This window comes from Sorex fumeus, unplaced genomic scaffold (genome assembly GCF_029834395.1).
Source record: "Sorex fumeus unplaced genomic scaffold, SorFum_2.1 ptg000072l, whole genome shotgun sequence".
NCBI lineage: Eukaryota > Metazoa > Chordata > Mammalia > Eulipotyphla > Soricidae > Sorex > Sorex fumeus.
In genome coordinates, this window is record NW_026606129.1 from 48,959,757 (window position 1) to 48,978,554 (window position 18,798).

At 42.3% G+C, this 18,798-nt stretch overlaps 1 protein-coding gene across 1 annotated transcript in view; it reads right to left on the reverse strand.

The window, feature by feature from the left end:
* Window positions 1-18,798, reverse strand: part of MAP4 (microtubule associated protein 4) — a 166,785-nt gene that overhangs the window by 34,848 nt on the left and 113,139 nt on the right. The window contains 5 exon segments of the mRNA XM_056129475.1: window positions 2,087-5,372; window positions 5,374-5,390; window positions 7,905-8,027; window positions 8,670-9,791; window positions 12,637-12,759. Of these exon segments, the coding sequence (XP_055985450.1) occupies window positions 2,087-5,372; window positions 5,374-5,390; window positions 7,905-8,027; window positions 8,670-9,791; window positions 12,637-12,759 (4,671 nt within the window).

Consider the following 18,798-nt stretch of genomic DNA (forward strand, 5'->3'; position numbering starts at 1 on the left):
CAAGTAGGGTGTTTGCCTTGCACTAGGCCAACCTAGGTTCAATCCCTGGCACTCCATATGGTCACCTGATCACCCCCAGGAGTAAGCCATGAGCACCACTAGGTGTGGCCCCAAAACAAAAGGACAAAAAGCCCACCTCAAAAGAGATGGTCATTAAGAAATAGATAAGAAAGAATTTAAAGAAAAAAAACAATACATTATGTCCAAATCCATCTCCTCCCAGCCACTCTGCAAAGCTACTCTGTGTTACTCTTCACACAGTCTGAGCCTGGCCTGATCAAGGCAGGACCCCAGATCTTGTGCATCTTTAGAATAAGAAATTCTCTTTCTACATTCCTTAGGAAATACTGAGCTAACGATATTTATATATAGTGTTTAATACAGATGACTAAGCTAAAGAAAGTTCACATGTTACCCTTGGTATCACTGCTGAAAGTAGAGAACCAGTCTAGAAATGAAAATTAAAGAACTGGATAGAATACTGGGAATCTTAATAAAGCTTAGAAGTCCTCTATATTTTTCTGCCTTGGCCACAGGGAAGGAATTTTTTCAAAAAATGTAAAGATGAGAATATTTTATGCAAAAAACAATTCTCAGCATTCTCAACTCATATAGCACACACTTCTCACAAGGTACAAATTCATGCACAACACTAGCTTTACCCCAAATAAGTCCATACCATGCAGAACATCAAACCATGATGAAGGCTCTCCAAAAGCTACAATGCAGTTTTACAAGTCTAGAGTTAGTTGTAGCTACACCATGCAAGTTGAGAAAAGCATTATTGGTAGCCTAATAAAAACCCAAAAGATGAGGAAACAATTTTTTTGAAGGTTAAGCCAAAATTAGATGTATATTGTTCTGGGGGAATGGGGGAAAGCTAACGTTCCTAAATTTGAAAGAAATCACGTTCTGAATTTTATTCCAGTTGAAACTTGACTGGTTACAATCAAAAAGAACAGAATTATGAAGCATCCTACATGGGCAAATTTTGGGGACTGGCCATAGCTGTAGTTGTTTCATGGACAAAAGACTGTCCAAAACTAACCACAGGCCCATGTGGGCCAATGGCTTTCAGCAACTGGTAAGAGCTGTGGCTGCCTCACTGGAAGATCACCTTCTACTACCAGAAACACAAAGTCTGTCTGCCAATGCAGGTCACAAGCTACCTCAAAATAGCAGACCATTTTCATCTAATTCCAACTAATTTGGATGTAAAGATCACCAGCACAAGTTACATGTTAACAAAACAAAACAAAACAAAACAAAACAAAAATCCATCTCTTTTTAACCCAACCCCTTCAATTTGCAGCTAGTCATAGAATCATTTTCCCCTGTACATTCTTTTTTTCTTTGGGGAGGGGGAAGGGTCAAAATTATATACGGGTGATGTTCAGGAGACCATATAGTGCTGGGGATCAAACCCAGGGCTCCTGCTTTGCCCTCCCATATACTTAAAATAATGACCAAAGGGCTGGAGCGATAGCACAGCGGTAGGGCGTTTGCCTTACAAGTGGCCAACATAGCCAACCCGAGTTCGATTCCTCTGCCCCTCTTGGAGAGCCCAGCAAGCTACTGAGAGTATCTCGCCCGCACGGCAGAGTCTGGCAAGCTCCCTGTGACGTATTCGATATGCCAAACACAGTAACAACAAAGTCTCCAATGGAGACGTTACTGGGCCCACTCGATCAAATCGATGAACAACGGGAGGGCCTTCACCTTTACCTTAATGATCAAAAATTGACTGTAAACTTTACATGTAAGAGGGACACACACCAAAAAAATCAAGGTTGGTGATAGGCACCTGCTCAATAATTTGTATCTTGAAATTAAACTGCCCCTAAAGCTCAAAGTTTAGAGCTGTGAAAATAGGTGGCAACCAAGTAACCATTCTTTTCAAGCGGGACAAAAGGCATGCCTTGGGTACAGTATACACAATTAGCAGTTACAGATTTTCATGCCAACAAACCAACGATTAATGGGGATTATTTGAATCTGGATAGAATCAAAGCACAAGCTCTTTGCCTTTTTGGATGATGCCTCCAAAAGCTATAAGCACACACATCTCCCCATGGCAGGTTCATACCACTGAACTTCAGCTGCCTGGATCTCTCACGTTCCTGGACTGTGGGCTTTGGCAAAATTGGAGCAAGGCCTCGGACTTTGGTAGGTCTCATATAGCCTTTCATTGGTTCGGCTGTTCTGCTTTTATCTCCCTTCTTCCCTTCTCCCAGTGTCTTTGGTTCAGATTTTCCCGTGATTTTCTCAGGTGCTTCCACAATGTCATCTCTGGTCTCTGGGAGCTGAAGATCCTCAGAAGCAGTCACTACTGATTTATCTACCCCTCTCAAAGGAGGAGCTTCTGATTCACCATCTAAGAAACCTGAGTGGAGTTCTGGAGCTATTGATTGTGACTGTTGTAGTTCTGTGACTGTATTAACTTCTTCCAATCCAGCCCTTTCATTTTGGGGACGTGAAAGAGTCTTATCTATCTTCTTACTCAAACTTTCTAGGTCCTTGGAATCTCTATCTTCAGCATTTTGGTCCTCACAGAAATCAGGCTTTTGTGCTTTGTCTCCCAATACAGACATTTCCTTGGATTCTTTCTTTTTCTCTGCTGAATAAGCTGGAAAATTACTCATATCTGGGCAAGCTTCGAGGACTCTGACCTCACCAGGCAGCCTTTGGTCTTCTATTGGGACTCCAGAAACAAGGTGCCCCTTTGTTGGCTCTGTATTTTTCTCTACTGACAGCTTACATGCACCACTGCACACTGACTCAATTTCTCCTAATACATGTTTTACTTCTATCTCAGTTTCATTTTTTATGGGCTCAGTAAAATTACCTTTATTACTCAAACAGTTATTTCCAAGATGAACTGCTTCTATAGCTGCTGTTGAAGCTAAGGCACCTCCTCCTGTGTTTGTGGAGGGCATAACCTCAGAGGGAGCCTTGGATTTATCTGGGACTCCATCTTTGCTACAATTATCTACCATTGTTAAGTTAGAAGTCTGGGGTGGAACTGTGCCCTGCCCGATTTCTGCCAAGGTCTCTGGAAAGAAATCACTTTCCTTTACTACTTGAGGTATTGAAGCAGGTGTTTTTTCACTGGCTGCTAACTCCAGAACCTCTCCAAGGGTGTGCTTATTTATTAACCCTGGTGGCGTTCTGGGGCAGGTGAATGTAATGTTTCTATTTTCATCCATATAGCCAATTCCTTCAAGTCTGTGGTCCCCTGTGGTTTCCATGGGAACATGTATTTTTGTTGCTTCTGTCTTACTCTCCAGAATATGCTTCTCAGGAAAACTATTTTTAACCTTTTTACTTTTTCTATCATTACTCCTTTTATTTGGTTTGTCAGCCAATGCAGTGTGTCCCGTGGCTACATCTGTCTTATTGTCCTCAGACAGTCCTGAAGGAACATACCCTTCCTCCTCAATCTGTTCTTGGCAGCTCACATCTGTCACCTTGGTAGCTGGTTCTGTAACAGTAGAATCCTTGACTGTGTGTATTTGGTCCCTGCCAAGAGCCCCAAGCACAACAGAATTAACCTCAACGTTTCTATCCTTTTGGTCAACTACTTTCATTGTGGGTGTTTCTGAATGCAAAGGATCATGAGTTATGGGGAAAGTGAGCCCTAACTCCTTGTTTTGAGTATCTCCATCTTTACCTATAGAAGGTGAGTTGAGGATTTCTTCCCTGTTGTCCTGTCTAGCAGAGTATGTGGAATAGTTATTTTTAAACTTTTTGTTTTTGTTTTCACTGCCTCTTTTTTTAGGCTTTTCAGAAATCGGGGGTACTGCCTCATGATCCATCCAAGGACACTTTCCTTCCTTACTCTGGTTACTGATCTTTGTATCTATACTTACTGCTCCATCTTTTGTTCTCGCACTAAAAATCTCAGTGAAGCCTGACCCACTTCCTAAAGGAACCAATGCTTGCAAGGTGTCTGCCGCCCTAGTATCAGAAGTCTCCTTCAGCTCCACCACCACCCCTCCCTCAACAAGGTCAGTTCTGACCCCTGGTTGCTTTGAAGAATCCAGCCCAAGCTCCTCACTTTTATTCCCAGTAGCCATTCTTTCGCTTTTAGGGATCGGTTCACTTGGCAAAAGAACAACCTTGCCATCTTTCTGGCTGTCCTGAAGTAATGGCAACTCAGATCTTACTCTCCCCTTTCCAGAACTTGCTCTGGCTTTCCCAGAACTTCCTTTGCCCTTCTTGCTTTTGCCATCACCTGTGATTCTCTTCAATGTTTCGTTCCCTGGCCCGGGTGCCTGAACTAACACCTTGTCCTGCAGCTGCTCAGGAGCAAAGATTTCAATTTCTTGCTTTAATAAAGTTTCCTTTTTCTGTTCTCTAACTTCCTCAGTCCCTTCAGAGAGCCCTTTGTGTTTGTCATTCTGCACTTTAATCATTTTAGTCTCATCATTCACTTCATTTACATTACCTTCTGAAGGACTGCTGGCTGTCATTGTGGATGTGAAATTAGGCAAATCTGCTGCTGTGGGTTTTGAAATTCTACCCACAGCCTCTTTATCCAAGACAGGAGGACAGCTATCTTTGGGTATGACTGCCAAAGGACTTTCTTTGTGGGCAAAAACTTCGGTCAGGGGTCTTTCCAAATTAAGAGAACCTGTTGTCTGGTTTTTATCTAGAGTCCTCGGGTGGGGTGCAGGCTGTGATTTGCATTCATCTTGTTGTAGTGTTTTGTTGCCTTGGCTCTGTGGCTCTGATTTATTTCCTCTGCCTTCTGCATCTTCTCTCAGCTTAGGCTGAGAATTTACAGCAATTTTGGGGGGTGCTTCTGAAGGACACAAAGGGATGGTCAGACTTTCTGAGGCCAAGTTAACAGTTACTAGTTGGGCTGCTTTGGAGTCAACTACACTTTCCTTTTCCAAACTTCCTCTGGATTCCATTCCACATTCTGTGCCCACTACAGACGACTGGTTGGGAAGGATATCTAATTTCTGTGAGTCAGGTAAAAAGGGATGACCTTTAGGCTTGTCAGCACTGTCATCATTATATGGTCCTCCAGCCCAGGGCTGAGGATATCTCTTCTGCTTTGGTTTCTTCTTTTTCTTCTTCATCATCATTGGTGTGCTTTCAGTGTCCCAGGCCTCCCTGCCAAGATCTCTCTGGGATTCAGGGAAGCCAACAGGAATAGTTTTCCTTTGGACTCCAGGCTCAACCCAGGAAGATGAACCAGAGACCCAACTCAACTCAGACAAGGAACTGGCGCCCAGCCCAGGGTCGAGAGTCTTCTGTGGAGAAGAGCCTCCTAGCAGCTCAGGAGGGACCCTGGAAGGCCTGGACCGGGAAGACCGGCGGTCAGCAGGTCTGTACACTTGTTTGGCTTGTTTGGGAAGGGTACCTGCAATACATGAAGTTGGCTAAAATTCCAAATAGAAAGCTCCTTGCTATTGTTTCTTTAAAAAGACATCCACCTAGTGACTCATTTATCTATTTTCACCAACCCACATACTATCTCATTTAGAAAAACAGTTTTTTCCAAACATTTCTCACCCTTAAATAGAATTAGCATATATTTAAAAAAGATCATCATTCTAGCCATAAGTTTTTTAAAAACTGTATTAAACTGCTTGAAACTAGAGTAAAGAAATTCAAAGAGAGATCTTACATAGCCTTTATGATGAGAACTTAATGCCTATAAAGATTAATTACTTGGAATTAAATTTAATTAGGGTTTTTTCATTGGGAAAGTTTCAGGAAGTCAATTGATCTAATCTCTTTCTGCCTCCAAGTCATTACAATATGGATCCAATATTAATGCCTATAAATATTCATATTTTGCATTATTTTTAACAGATACACCATTCCTATTCTACAGCAAGATGGCAAGTTCCTATCACTTATGTTGTATTTGTTAAGTGACTGAAATATATATATAAGTTTGGGCAGAATTTTAAATTCTAAGAGTATATCACCAAAGTTATACTAAATATTTGCTAAACTAAGCAGATTGATTCTGATAAATAGACCAGAAGGCTAGATTTATAATAGTGTTTTAAAAAGAAACATTACAAACAAACAAAAAAAAAAAGGAAAAATTACTCAATTAGTATTTTGGCCAAGGGAAAATGCTCATCATCCCAGAACCAGAGTATCCTATTTCAAAAGACCAGTGTCTTAGATTTCAAAGTTCTGTTCTTAAATATACTTTCCAAAAGACACAGAAATACACATAAGATCACTTAGTGTAATGAGTTAAAACAATCAAGATTAATTACTTGGAATTAAATTTAATTAGGGTTTTTTCATTGGGAAAGTTTCAGGAAGTCAATTGATCTAATCTCTTTCTGCCTCCAAGTCATTACAATATGGATCCAAGATCCTGGAAAAAGTCTCATTAATAGCAGGTCTAAAATAGCTCTTGCTAAATCTAATCCAATGAAGCAATTTCAAAGAGATACTGAAATATTTTTTTACCCTTTTAAGTATCCTAAAAATCCTTTTAGTTTTTGGGCCACACCCAACAAAGCTCAGACCTTACCCCTAGCTCTGTACTCAGGAATTACTGTTTTCGGGGGACAACATGGAATGCCAGGGATCAAATCTGGGTTGGACATGTGCAAGGCAAGTGCCCTACCCATTGATACATCGCTCTGGACACCAAAATCCTACTTTTTACTTAAGACCCCAAATCCATTTTCTCTCAAAAATACCCAAAAAACCCCAAAATGAAACAAACAAACAAAAAAAAACACTGCTAATTTTAGCAACCTATAATGTTTACAGATGATTTAGTTTGTCAATTAGCAGCCATTTGGTGCCATCTTTTATACTATTTTATTCAATTATTACATAAGTCTTTGAACTTAAGAGTTTTTGGGTATTTGATCACTGTATAATTGAAACCCAAGCACAAAAATTTGTAAGTCTACAACTGCACCTCATGGTGTTTCACTAATAAAAATTAATTAAAAAAAAAGTTTTTGGGAACATGCAGGTTATAAAACTAGACAAAGGACCCAGACTTAATGATTATATACCTTTGTATAGTACATTTTGCATATAAAAAGAAGTTGGCAAATTTTTACTAATATATTTGGACACTAAAACATTAGAAAATATCAAACACTTCCTATTTGGTACTAGATAGTGCACCCAATAGAACACTACAAACAGTTAAGAAATCAAAGTCCTTCAAGTGCACAAGTCTAATCACAAAAAAGAAACCAGAGAATTGCTAGTTCACGATCCTATGCATACACCACACCTGACAACCTTAGCATCAAAAACACATCAAGTTCATTAAATGGTCAAACTTTAAGTTAGAGAACACCTTAGAGCAGTGCCTCCTAAAGTTTAACACAGATTAAGAATTATCTGGGGAATTTATTAAAACGTGTATGATTCTGAAGGATAAAGGTAGAGCCCAAGATTTTGCATTTCTAGTAACTCTAAGGCAATGCTGCTGAGCCATGAAATAGACTGGAACTAGCCAGTATTCACAGTATGCAGTATGATAAATTCATTCATCTTACATATCAGCATTTCTCACTGAGTGCCTTTTGGCCCTCTGTGGTCCCCCAGTGTATTTCAAGGGGGCCACACATGAAAATTGTATAAAGGAAGGCATGAGACTAACGGGGTACATAGTAGGACTGGGGGGAGGGGATGATGGAAAGGAAACAAGATCAGGAGGTGGCCATGATTGGGAAAAGGTTGAGAAACACTATTATAGCTGCGTAAACTGAGCTATAAGTCAATAATCTGCCTAACTGTGCAGGACAGAACAATAAAAAGTAATTAAAATTTAGACGTTCTAAGTTGACACAGTGCTAATTTTTAAAAAAAAGTAACAAGCAAATTTTTACATCTCTCCTTTAAATCGATCCATCCTGATTCCCAGTTTCAAAGATTGTCCTGTTTTCCCAACTTACCTAAAATCTCTGAAGAAAGTTCAGAAGGTCGACTACTAGATTGCTTCTCTTGCTCTACTTTCTCTAACACAGAATCCTCATCTGTTGGCAAGTTGTACTTTTGGCCCATGGTTTTTGCTGGTTCTAAAGGTAAGAGTAAACATCACAAAGGGGTCAGAGAAGCATGATATCAGTTATTTCTCCATTTTGAAGAAAGTGAAAATGAGAACTTTTTGAGGAATGAGCCATGCTCCTATGAGGGGAGCAGAGAAATTGGAAGGAAGGAGGAACAGAGTAATGTTGACAGGGACTTCCCTCCTAGGTAGGAAAATGCTAGTTGGTAGAAACAATAAAAGGAGTGTAAATAGTAAAGGTAAAAAAGGGGAGAAAAGTTAGAGCAATGAACTTAAACAGGCAAGAGAGGTAGACTGAGTTAAAATACAGACTGGCTTTAATCACAAGCAGGGGTAATTTACTCAAAGTAATGGAAGGGATGACTCCTGATAGAAACAGACACACATAGTTAGGTAGATGAGGCAGTGGAAGTTTGAAAATTTTCTCTTTCATTGCCTCAATTATGTTAGGGGGAAAAAAAAAGCAAGATAAGAAGAGCACAAGAATAGGGTTGTTGACGGAGGGTCAAAGTGAGAATGAGTTGCTCAAGCGTAGAACTGTATATAGACTTGCAAAGTACAGTGTGATTACTTTACTTGGAAGACAATGGTCACTTTTCCTTCTGAAGAACACATCTGATAGGCAGAAATATAGACTATGTGTAATCCATACCTGGTGAAATCATGGAAGCAGGTGAAGCTGGCTGTTTCTTGTCCTGGAGAGATTCTAACTGGGAATCCTCACTGATTTCTTCCTGTGTCTGTATAATTTCCATGTTCTTAACGGGAACTGGTGCCACCTCTCTTTCTTCAGGTGGTGAAACATCTTTGGCAGGAGTCAAGTCATTGGCCACGGTCACTTCTGTTTCGGTCACTTCTGTTTCAGAGGGCAGAGCCACACTCTTAGCCAGGATCACCTCTGTTTGTGGTGGAAGAGGCACATCTTCGTCCAGAACCGTTATTGTTTCTTGGGGTGGAGCCGCCTCCTGGCCCACAGCCACCTCTGTTACTTGGGGTGGAGCCACATCCTGGCCCACAGCCATTTCTGTTACTTGTGGTGGTGCCACATGCTTTCCTAGAAATATCTCTGTTTCTTGGGATGGGGACACGTCTTTGTCCAGAGTCATTTCTAGAGATGGGGCCATCTCCTTAATGGAGGATACTTCTGTTTCTGGGGGCAGTGTCATATGATCTGTTATGTTAAGTTCTGTGTTTGAGGATAAGGCCACATCCCCTGTTAAGGATATTTCAGTGGATGAAACAATGTCCTTAGCCAGTGCCATATCTATTTCTGAGAGTGATACTTCACCCTTAGGTGGGGTCATGCCACTGTCTGTGGGTGGTACTATGCCCTCAGCTGGGGTCAAATCTGTATTTATAGGTGGTTCCCTCTCTGTTTCTTTGAATAGTATTATGTCCTTGGCTGGCGCTACGTCTGTTTCTGTGGGCAGTAAAGTGTCCTTGGCTGGAGACACATTTATTTCTGTGGGCAATACGACATCCTGATCTGCAAACTCCTCTGATTCTCTGGGCAGTATCATGTCCTGGACAAGAGTCATATTTGATTCAACAGATGATTCCATGTCCATGGCCAGTGCCCCATCTGATTCAGTAAGTGATTTCATGTCTTTAGTCAATGTCACCTCAGCTTCTGGAGCTGGTGCCGTATCCTTGGCTGGAGCTGTATCCTTGGCTGGAGTCATCTCTGCTGATGGTGCCTTCAATCCCATCATTATGTCCAACGCTTCTGTTGGAGCCTTCTCTTCTGATGCTATTTCTACATCCTCAGCTGGCACTAAGGGAAATAAATAAGTATGGAAATTTAGGGACGACAACTACCTTTTTATGGCTCCATATTCAAAACTTAGTAGCTGATCTAAGGGCTGGAGTACAGGCTTTGCATAAGGAAGACTAGGTTCAATTTCCAGAACAGCATGGTCCCTTGAACACCATCCCAGTGGTTTATCTCTCCACCCCTTGAAATTCACAGGATTTTATTTGGTTTTTGTTTGCTTTTGGTCCACATCCAGTAAAGCATAGGGGTTACTCCTGACTCTGCCCTGAGGAATCACTCCTGATGGTGCACCATGTGGGATGCAGGGATTGAACTCAGGTATGCAGTGTGCAAGGCAAGCACCCTATCCACTGTACTGTATCTCCAGCCCCCCAAATTCACAGGATTTTAAAAAAAAGCAACACATATGTATCATTAATATCAGGAAAAGAATGTGTGCATCATCAAGGAAAAAAAAAAAAGCCCAGAATTCTCAATCTGCACTGAGTTAAAGGATTTTCTAGGGCCAGAGAGTCAGTGCGGGGATTAAGGTGCATGCCATGCCTTGCATGTGGCAGACTGATTTGATCCATTCTGAGCACCACACAGTCCCATGAGCATTATTGGATGTGACCCTGGAGGTCCCCAGCATCAACTGGGTGACTCAGGTAATAAGTAACACTACAGGAGGGCCTTTGCAGTAAATGTGTTCTCAGGTCCTGACTTCAGACTATTGGCTCAGTTGACAGAGAATCACTGGAGGGTCCCCCAGGACTCCTAAATACTAGGAGTATTCTCCTAACTCCCCCACATTTTTTCTTGCATATGCCAAATATTTTAAGTAACATTAATATTAAAGTAATATTTAAGTAATATTTTAGTGAACAGAATTGATTTTTGACCTTTGCCGGGGATCATAAAACATGCGGTTGTCAAGATCACTGCAGTGGGTGACTTAAATTCATGGCTTCATGCTCGCCTTCACTGTTTTTTAAGCGACTAACCTATCTTCTGGGCCCTTTTTGGCCATGGATCTCCATACAGCAAAGTCCTCAGGGTTGCCTGGTGCATGTTGGTGGACTGGTGGCATCAGGCTTTGAACTTCTAGCATGAAGCTGTCCAGGTAAGTGCTTTTGCACTAAGCCACCTTCTGGCCTCAGGTAGGGGTGTGTGTGTGTGTGTGTGTGTGTGTGTGTGTGTGTGTGTGTATGTATGTGTCTGTGTGGATTGGGCAATACCTGACAGTACTGAGGACCTAGTACCTGGCTTTGATTCCCCAAATTAACATATTACAAGACTCATTTCACAATATTTTTGATATATAAAAAATCATAGAGAAAAATATATAAACATAGAGCCCAGCAAGTTACTGAGAGTGTCCCGCCTGCACGGGCAGAGCCTGACAAGCTCCCCATGGCATATTCGATATGCCAAATACAGCAACGGCAACAGGTCTCATTTCCCTGACCCTAAAAGAACCTCCAATCATTGGAAAAAGATGAATAAGAGAGGTTACTAAAACCCCAGGGCTGGGTAGAATAGAGACATTACTGGCACCCGCTCGAGTAATTCAACGATTAATGGAATGACAGTGATACAGTGATGCCAAACATTACATTTCAACTATTCTCCAAACACGAAATCAGTAATTCATACTCAAAAATATTTGTGACAGATATGAAATTCTTCTTTTTTAGAAGATCACTTTATTTTATTTTGGGATTATGGGGACACCCCACAGCACACTGGGGCTAATTCTGGTTCAAGAGTGATCCTTGGCAGTACTCAGGGGATCATATGTGGTACAAAAGATCAAACCAGGGTCATTACCAAAGCAGCCATATGCAAGGCAAATGCCTTACCTCATGTACTATCTCTCTGGTCCTTTTTTTTAAAAAAAAAATCATTATTTTTTTATTAGTGAAACACCATGAGGTCTCTCTCTCTCTCTCCTCTCTCTCTCTCTCTCTCTCTCTCTCTCTCTCTCTTTCTCTCTCTCCTCTCTCTCTCTCCCCCTCTCCTTTTGGGTTCTGTGTTCTGCAAGAGAGGCATTGAGTGGCAATCATGTTTGGTCTATAGTCTACTTTCAGCATGCTTCTCCCATCCTGGGAGGATCCTCCCAACACCCTTTATTTGGTGCTCCCTTCTCTATCTGAGCTTCCCTTTCCCCCAGCAAGTATGGCTGGCCTCCAAGTCAGGGAGCAAAATTCCTGGTACTAATCTCGGCCACTCTTGGGTGTTAGTCTCCTATTTTATTACTTTATGTTCCCCAGATGAATGCAATCTTTCTGTGTCTATCCGGCTCTTTCTGACTCATTTCGCTTAACATGATACTTTCCATGTAGTACCACTTATATGTAAATTTCATGACTTCATCTTTTCTAACAGCTACATTCTCTGGTCCTTTTTAATAGTATCTATACAAAGGGGCTGGAGCAATAGCACAGTGGGTAGGGTGTTTGCCTTGCACGCAGCCAACCTGAGTTCGATTCCCAGCATCCCATATGGTCCCCCGAGCACCACCAGGAGTAATTCCTGAGTGCATGAGCCAGGAGTAACCCCTGTGCATCACCGGGTGTGACCCAAAGAGCAAAAAAAAAAAAAAGTATCTACACAAAGCAGAACTCTGTGTTCAAGAATCACAACCAAAGGTACTGGGTGGACACTAGGGGTAATATAGTGCCAGGGATCAGATGCAGGCCTTTCACATACCCATGTGTTCTATCACTTGACCTAAATATATATCCCAGTCCAGCTGTGAAACTTTAACCTGTACTATTACTGACTGCTAAAATATAAGCTTGATAATTTTTATTAGCTAATACTGCAACCATTAACTAATGAAGAGAAGTTTTGTGTCACTTACCTGCTGTGGGCTGAAGACGTTGTGGGGAAATGACAGATTCTGAAAGTGGAGAGTTTGGGGCCTCCACAGGCCAGCCCGGAGTTTCAACAGTTGCGGGAGAAAATGTATCACAGGGAAACAGACCTAATATTGAAATACAAACAAAAACATTTTTGAAACTTGGTTAACATTGAGGGAATAAAAGAAATCTAACATTGAAATCAGTTGTATATATTTTATAAATGCATAATGGAGCGATAGCACAGCAGTAGGGCGCTTGCCTTGCACACAGCCAACATGGCCGACCTGAGTTCGATTCCTCCGCCCCTCTCGGAGAGCCCAGCAAGTTACCGAGAGTATCTTGCCTGCAGGGCAGAGCCTGGCAAGCCACCCGTGATGTAGTCGATATGCCAAACACAGTAACAACAAAATCTCCAATGGAGACGTTACTGGGCCTGCTCGAGCAAATCGATGAACAACGGGAGGGCCTTTACCTTTTACCTTTAAATGCATACTGACCTAAAAACTAATGTAAACACTACTGGCACCTTCAAGTTTTGACAGCTACCATGTTGTCATTGATAGCTACCATGTTGTTGTCAATAATAGTCTTCAATTATTATTATATGCTTTGAACTGGCAGAGGGACAAAGCCACGCGGGTTCCGGGGCCGAGATCTCCAAGCCTACTCGGATTGGAGTCGAGCATCCTCCACCCAGATCCTCCAAATTCCAGTAGGCGAGGGTCACACCCACCACCTGGCCCCCTGGCACCGTGTGTGTAATCCTATCAACGGCCAAGACTCAGAGACTATAAAATCCAGCTCCTGGAACCGCTTATCAGGACATCTTATCAGGACATCTTTTTATGACATCTTACTATCTCATTCCTACTTTGGACAAACTTGCAGGCTACCCACAGGGCAGCGTCTGGCAAACTCCCCGTGGCGTACCAAATATGCCAAATACCAGTAACAATGATGGGTCTCATTCTCCTAAAGAGCCTTGAATATAATCTCAGGGCTAGGATGAAAGAGACGTTACTGGGGCCTGCTCGAGGCAATCGACGAATAACAGGATGATGAATGAATGAATGAAAATGAACTACACATGGCGGAGCTTAGGGCTTACTACTAGCTCTGAGTTCAGGGATCACTTCTGGTGGGCTCGGGGAACCACATGGGATGCTGAGAATTGAACCCGGGTTGGCTGCACGCAAGGCAGAGTCCTATCCAATACCCTTTCTCTCCAAATCCTACCAATATTAACACCTCCTTTTCCAATATTAGAGGATAATTTAGTGAAAATATTATGTAAAAAGTTGGGGAGACAAGCTGAATGAACTGACATATCCTTTGCAAGTGAAGCACAAGTCTGAGCCCTGGCATGATACAGTTCCCTGCCCCGACAATTTCTGGTAGCAACCCCTAAACATTTCCTGGTATGGTCCTAAGAACCAAAACAAAAAAAGTGTCTTTTAAATTAATTTAACAAATAAAAGAGTGAGTGTGCGTGTGTATGTGTGTTTGCATGCACACACGCACATGTGTATTTTACTTGCATATTATATCAGGGGCTACTTCCAGAATTTTGCTTGGGTACCATGAATTCTAATCATCCATATCAAGAGAGGGGTTCGGCAGGGTGATACCATTTCACCAAAACTCTTCAGTGCCACCCTCGAGAACATCATGCGACGACTAGAATGGGAAAACATGGGAGTGAAGATAGATGGTCGGCAACTACACCACCTCCGCTTTGCTGATGACATCGTTCTAATAACACCAAACATCAGCCAAGCGGCACAAATGCTTGCGGACTTTGACCGTGAGTGTGGAAAGGTCGGACTACAGCTGAATCTTACGAAGACAATGTTTATGAGAAACAGCCTTGTTCCTGACGCTCCATTCGCTCTCAACGGAACCACCATCTCCGAATGCAACAGTTATATATACTTAGGTCGAGAAATCAACATGATGAATGACCTGGCACCTGAGTTACGCAGGAGGAAGAGAGCGGCTTGGAATGCCTTCAAGAGCATTGAAGAAATAACTAAAAGGATAAAGAACCTCCAGCTACGAGCACATCTCTTTGATTCCACTATTCTTCCTGCATTAACATATGCCTCAGAGACCTGGACCCTACGAAAACAGGATGAGAACACTATTCGGGTCTCTCAAAGAGGAATCAAAAGAACTATGCTTGGAATATCACGATTCACTCAAATGAGAGATAGAATCCGGAGTTCTGATCTTCGTCAACGCTCAAGAATCAGGGACGCTGTCTCATTTGCCAAGACATCAAAAATCAGATGGGCTGGACATGTAATGAGGTTTACAGACAACCGCTGGACTAGAGCCATTACTGATTGGATTCCACGAGACATCAAAAGATCACGTGGACGCCCACCTATAAGATGGTCAGACTTCTTCGTCAAAACCCTAAATGATCGGTTTGAGGCTCTACATGTTCCTAAAACGAACAGATACCATTGGGCTACGCTAGCACGCAACCGGGATGAATGGAGACGTTACTGGCACCCGCTCGAATAAATCGATGAATAACGGGGATTAAGTGAAGTGATTAAGTGACCATGAATTCTGGGGATTGAATCTAGACTTGCATACCAAGCATGCACTGTAGTCCACTGAGCTATGTCCTCATCCCAGGATTTCACAAATATAACAGAATTATTATTAAAGGCCAGGGAACATAGCTCAAGGTTTAGAGCATATGCTGTTAAGTGTCAGGTCAGAGTTTGGGGGAAATTTGCTGATTTTGTTTTGAGGTCACAACAGGCAGTGCTTGGGACTTACCCCTGGAATCACCCCTGGCAGGACCTGAGATCAAACCTGGTACAGCTCCATGCAAGGCAAGTGCCCTACCACTGTATAATCTCTCTGGCCTGAAGCCCAGGGTTTGATCTTTGGCACTACATAATGCAAAGTGGGAGCACTACTGAGTATAATAACCTCATAAACATTTCTTGGACGGTCACACCCAGTAGTGCTCAGGGGCTACTGTAGGTGCTGCAGGTGGAGGGATGGTAGATTCCCTCCTTGTGGTACTTGAAGGATAATGTGATACTTAGAAACAAATCCAGGCCTCCTGCATGCAAAGCATGCTTTGCTTAAGTTTTTTCTCTGGCCCACAATTTAAATTTTTGATATTTGGGTCAAACCCAACAGGGTTTAAGAGCTTTGGATGGTGGTGAGATTTGATCCTGGCACCACTCTAGTGACCATGTGGTGCGAAGGATCAAATTCTGAGCAACTGCAGGTACCCCAGTCCTCTGTGTTGTCCCCAGCCTCATAAGCAATTTTTTTTAAAGAGTTTTAATGGGGCTGGAGAGATAGTACAACAGGTAGGGAGTTTGTTTTGCAGGCAGCCAACCTGGGTTCAGTCCCTGACATCCCATATGGTTCCCCAAGCACAGGCAGGAGTAATTCCTGAGTACAGAGCCAGAAGTAACCCCTGACCATTTCTGATGTGGCCCAAAGAACAAAAACAAAAAGTGCTGTAACACCCCAACCTGTGCCAGTAACTGAACCCAGGTTTAATGTATAAAAGGCATGCTTCTTACCACTGAGCCACATCATCAGGCCTAAAAATGATTTTTCATCATGCTCTCACTCTGCCAGACACAATAGGCAATCCAACGTCACCTGTTTTTTGCCATCAAGATTATTACAATTTAGAGAGGCTAGACAGACATAATTAAATAATGGAAACTGTAGCCTGGACTAAGTGCTTTAAGAGATTAAAACACCATGAGAGTCAGAATAGCCAGAAAAGACTTCACAGAAAAAACAGCAACAAGTAGGTAGAGAACAGAGAGTAGTCAGGTTTAAGATGTAGAGCAGTGAACACTGCAAAGCGCAAAATGATGATGCCAACAGGACAAGAATGTTCCTAGCACTAAAATACTAGTTTGATTCAAATAGATCCTGCATACCAGAGGGAAACTTGGAGTAGAATAGACAATGAAAGAAAGATCTAGAAAAGCAGGAGGAATTCATGGGGTTGGAGAGTACAATGGGTATAGCACTTGCCTTGCATGTACCCAACCTGGGTTCAATCCCTGGCACTCCATGTGGTCCCCAAGCCCTTCCAGGAGTAATCCCTGGGCGCTAGGGGTAAGCCTGGGCACAGCTGGGTGTGCCTCTCCCCACTCAAAAAAAAAAAAAAAAGGAAAAAATTTAGATTGAACTGAAAAATGTGATTTCCCTTAAGGTCTTAAGATATTGACTAAAGCAGGGACTTAAAATGATTAATATAGTAGGCATATTTAGACCAAAACTTTTATTACTGTTATGGGTGGGGGGTACTCCCTACAGTACTCTGGGGCCCAGGGATATTCCAAGAAGTGCCAAAGGGGTCTTCAGTGCTAGGGATCAAAGTCAGTGCCTCACATATGCAAGGCAAATACTTTACTATTGAAGCCACATTCCCAGACCCCAGGATAATTTTGTTTCATTGTTTTTGGGCTACATCTGGTAGTACTCAGGGGAAAGTACTACTTGGCAAAGCTCTGAGGACCATCTGGTGCTGAGGATCAGACCGAGGCTTCCTGCATGCAAAGTATGCACTCCAGTCCAATGAGGTTTCTCCCAAGCTCCAGAGTGAATTTTATTCTTTTCTTTGGAAGGGAGCTATATCCAGTGTTCAGCAACTTCTGGCTGCAATGTCAAAGATCACATCCAGGGTTCCTACGTGTATAACACACATGCACTAGTCCATTAAGCTATAGTTCCAGACGAATTTTAAAAGAAACTAGGGATCTGGGCATGAAATGTGGCTCAGTGGCAGAGCACTTGTCTTGATGTGTGAGGTCCTGGGTTCAATTCACAACACAAGATTAAAAAATTAAAAATAAATAAGAGGTAAGAGGGATCTGTTAGTAGACTACTAGAAGTGGTTTGGGTATAAATGAAATGATAGTTTATATTAGAGAAAAGCAGAAAGAGCATAAAAGAGAAAAAAGATACGATAGAGACATCAAAGCAAATAAACAATTAACTAGTGAGTGAGCGCAAAAACAGGAATCAATGCTAAAACCAAAGTGTCTGAAGAATGTTGGAGAGAGAGTACAGGGCTAAGGTGCTTGCCTTGCATCAAGCAGATCCGGGGTGTGGCAGAGGATGGGGGTGGGTGCGGGGAACCTAAGGACTACAAATACAAGTAACAAACCAACAAATGACAGGAGATTCTCTTCTTAGAGGTTCTTCAGTATAAAGAAGAATAGCACAAATGAGACACAAACTCTGTAAAATCTCCCCCCTTCTCCCTAAAAGTATATGTTTTCCTTTTCCTAAAGACATTCTTAAGCCCAGAGCACATGCAGAATATGCCAACAAACCTAACTCAGTTCGTTCCCATTGGTTCCCATAGCATGCTACTTTGAGAAGCCGCAAATGGTTTCTTTTTATTTTGCTGTTTTGCTACAAATTTATTGTTCTTTATGTAGGATATAAAATAAGCTAAAATTCTAAGCTCCCACTTTGAACTACTTTCAAACTCCAAGTAATATATACTGCATGCACTGGTAATTTTTCCCCCTTTTTTGGGTACTTGAGTCACAGTTAGTGGTGCTCAGGGGACCCATACAATGCCAGGGATTAACCCAGGCCTTCTGCATACAAAGTATATGTCCTAGCCTTTTTTTTTTTTTTGGTTTTTGGTTTTTTGTTTTTTGGGTCACACCCGGCGATGCTCGGGGGTTACTCCTGGCTCTGCACTCAGGAATTACTCCTGGAGGTGCTCGGGGGACCATATGGGATGCTGGGAATCGAACCCTGGTCGGCCATATTGGCTGCGTGCAAGGCAAGCACCCTACCCGCTGTGCTATCGCTCCAGCCCCTGTCCTAGCCTTTTGAGCTATCTCCATATTCCCATTTTGTTCTCTGTTGATCTGGATTTCTGTTAGACAGCTCTGCCTGAAAACACAGTGTGAGTAAAAGTTAAATTCTGCTTTTGCTAAGATGCCAGGCTATCTTCATATTAAAAGTTATACAAACCTAGGAATATGGATACTGCAAGCTGACAAGTAAGATTTGCTTAGGCCTCAGGGAGACAGTATATCTGGTCACCAAAAAAGGGCTGAGGAATAAATTTAGGGCTGAGAATGTAGCTCAAGTGCTGCAAGGGCCTGGGCTTAATCCCTTGGCTCCTGGGTACCATCTGA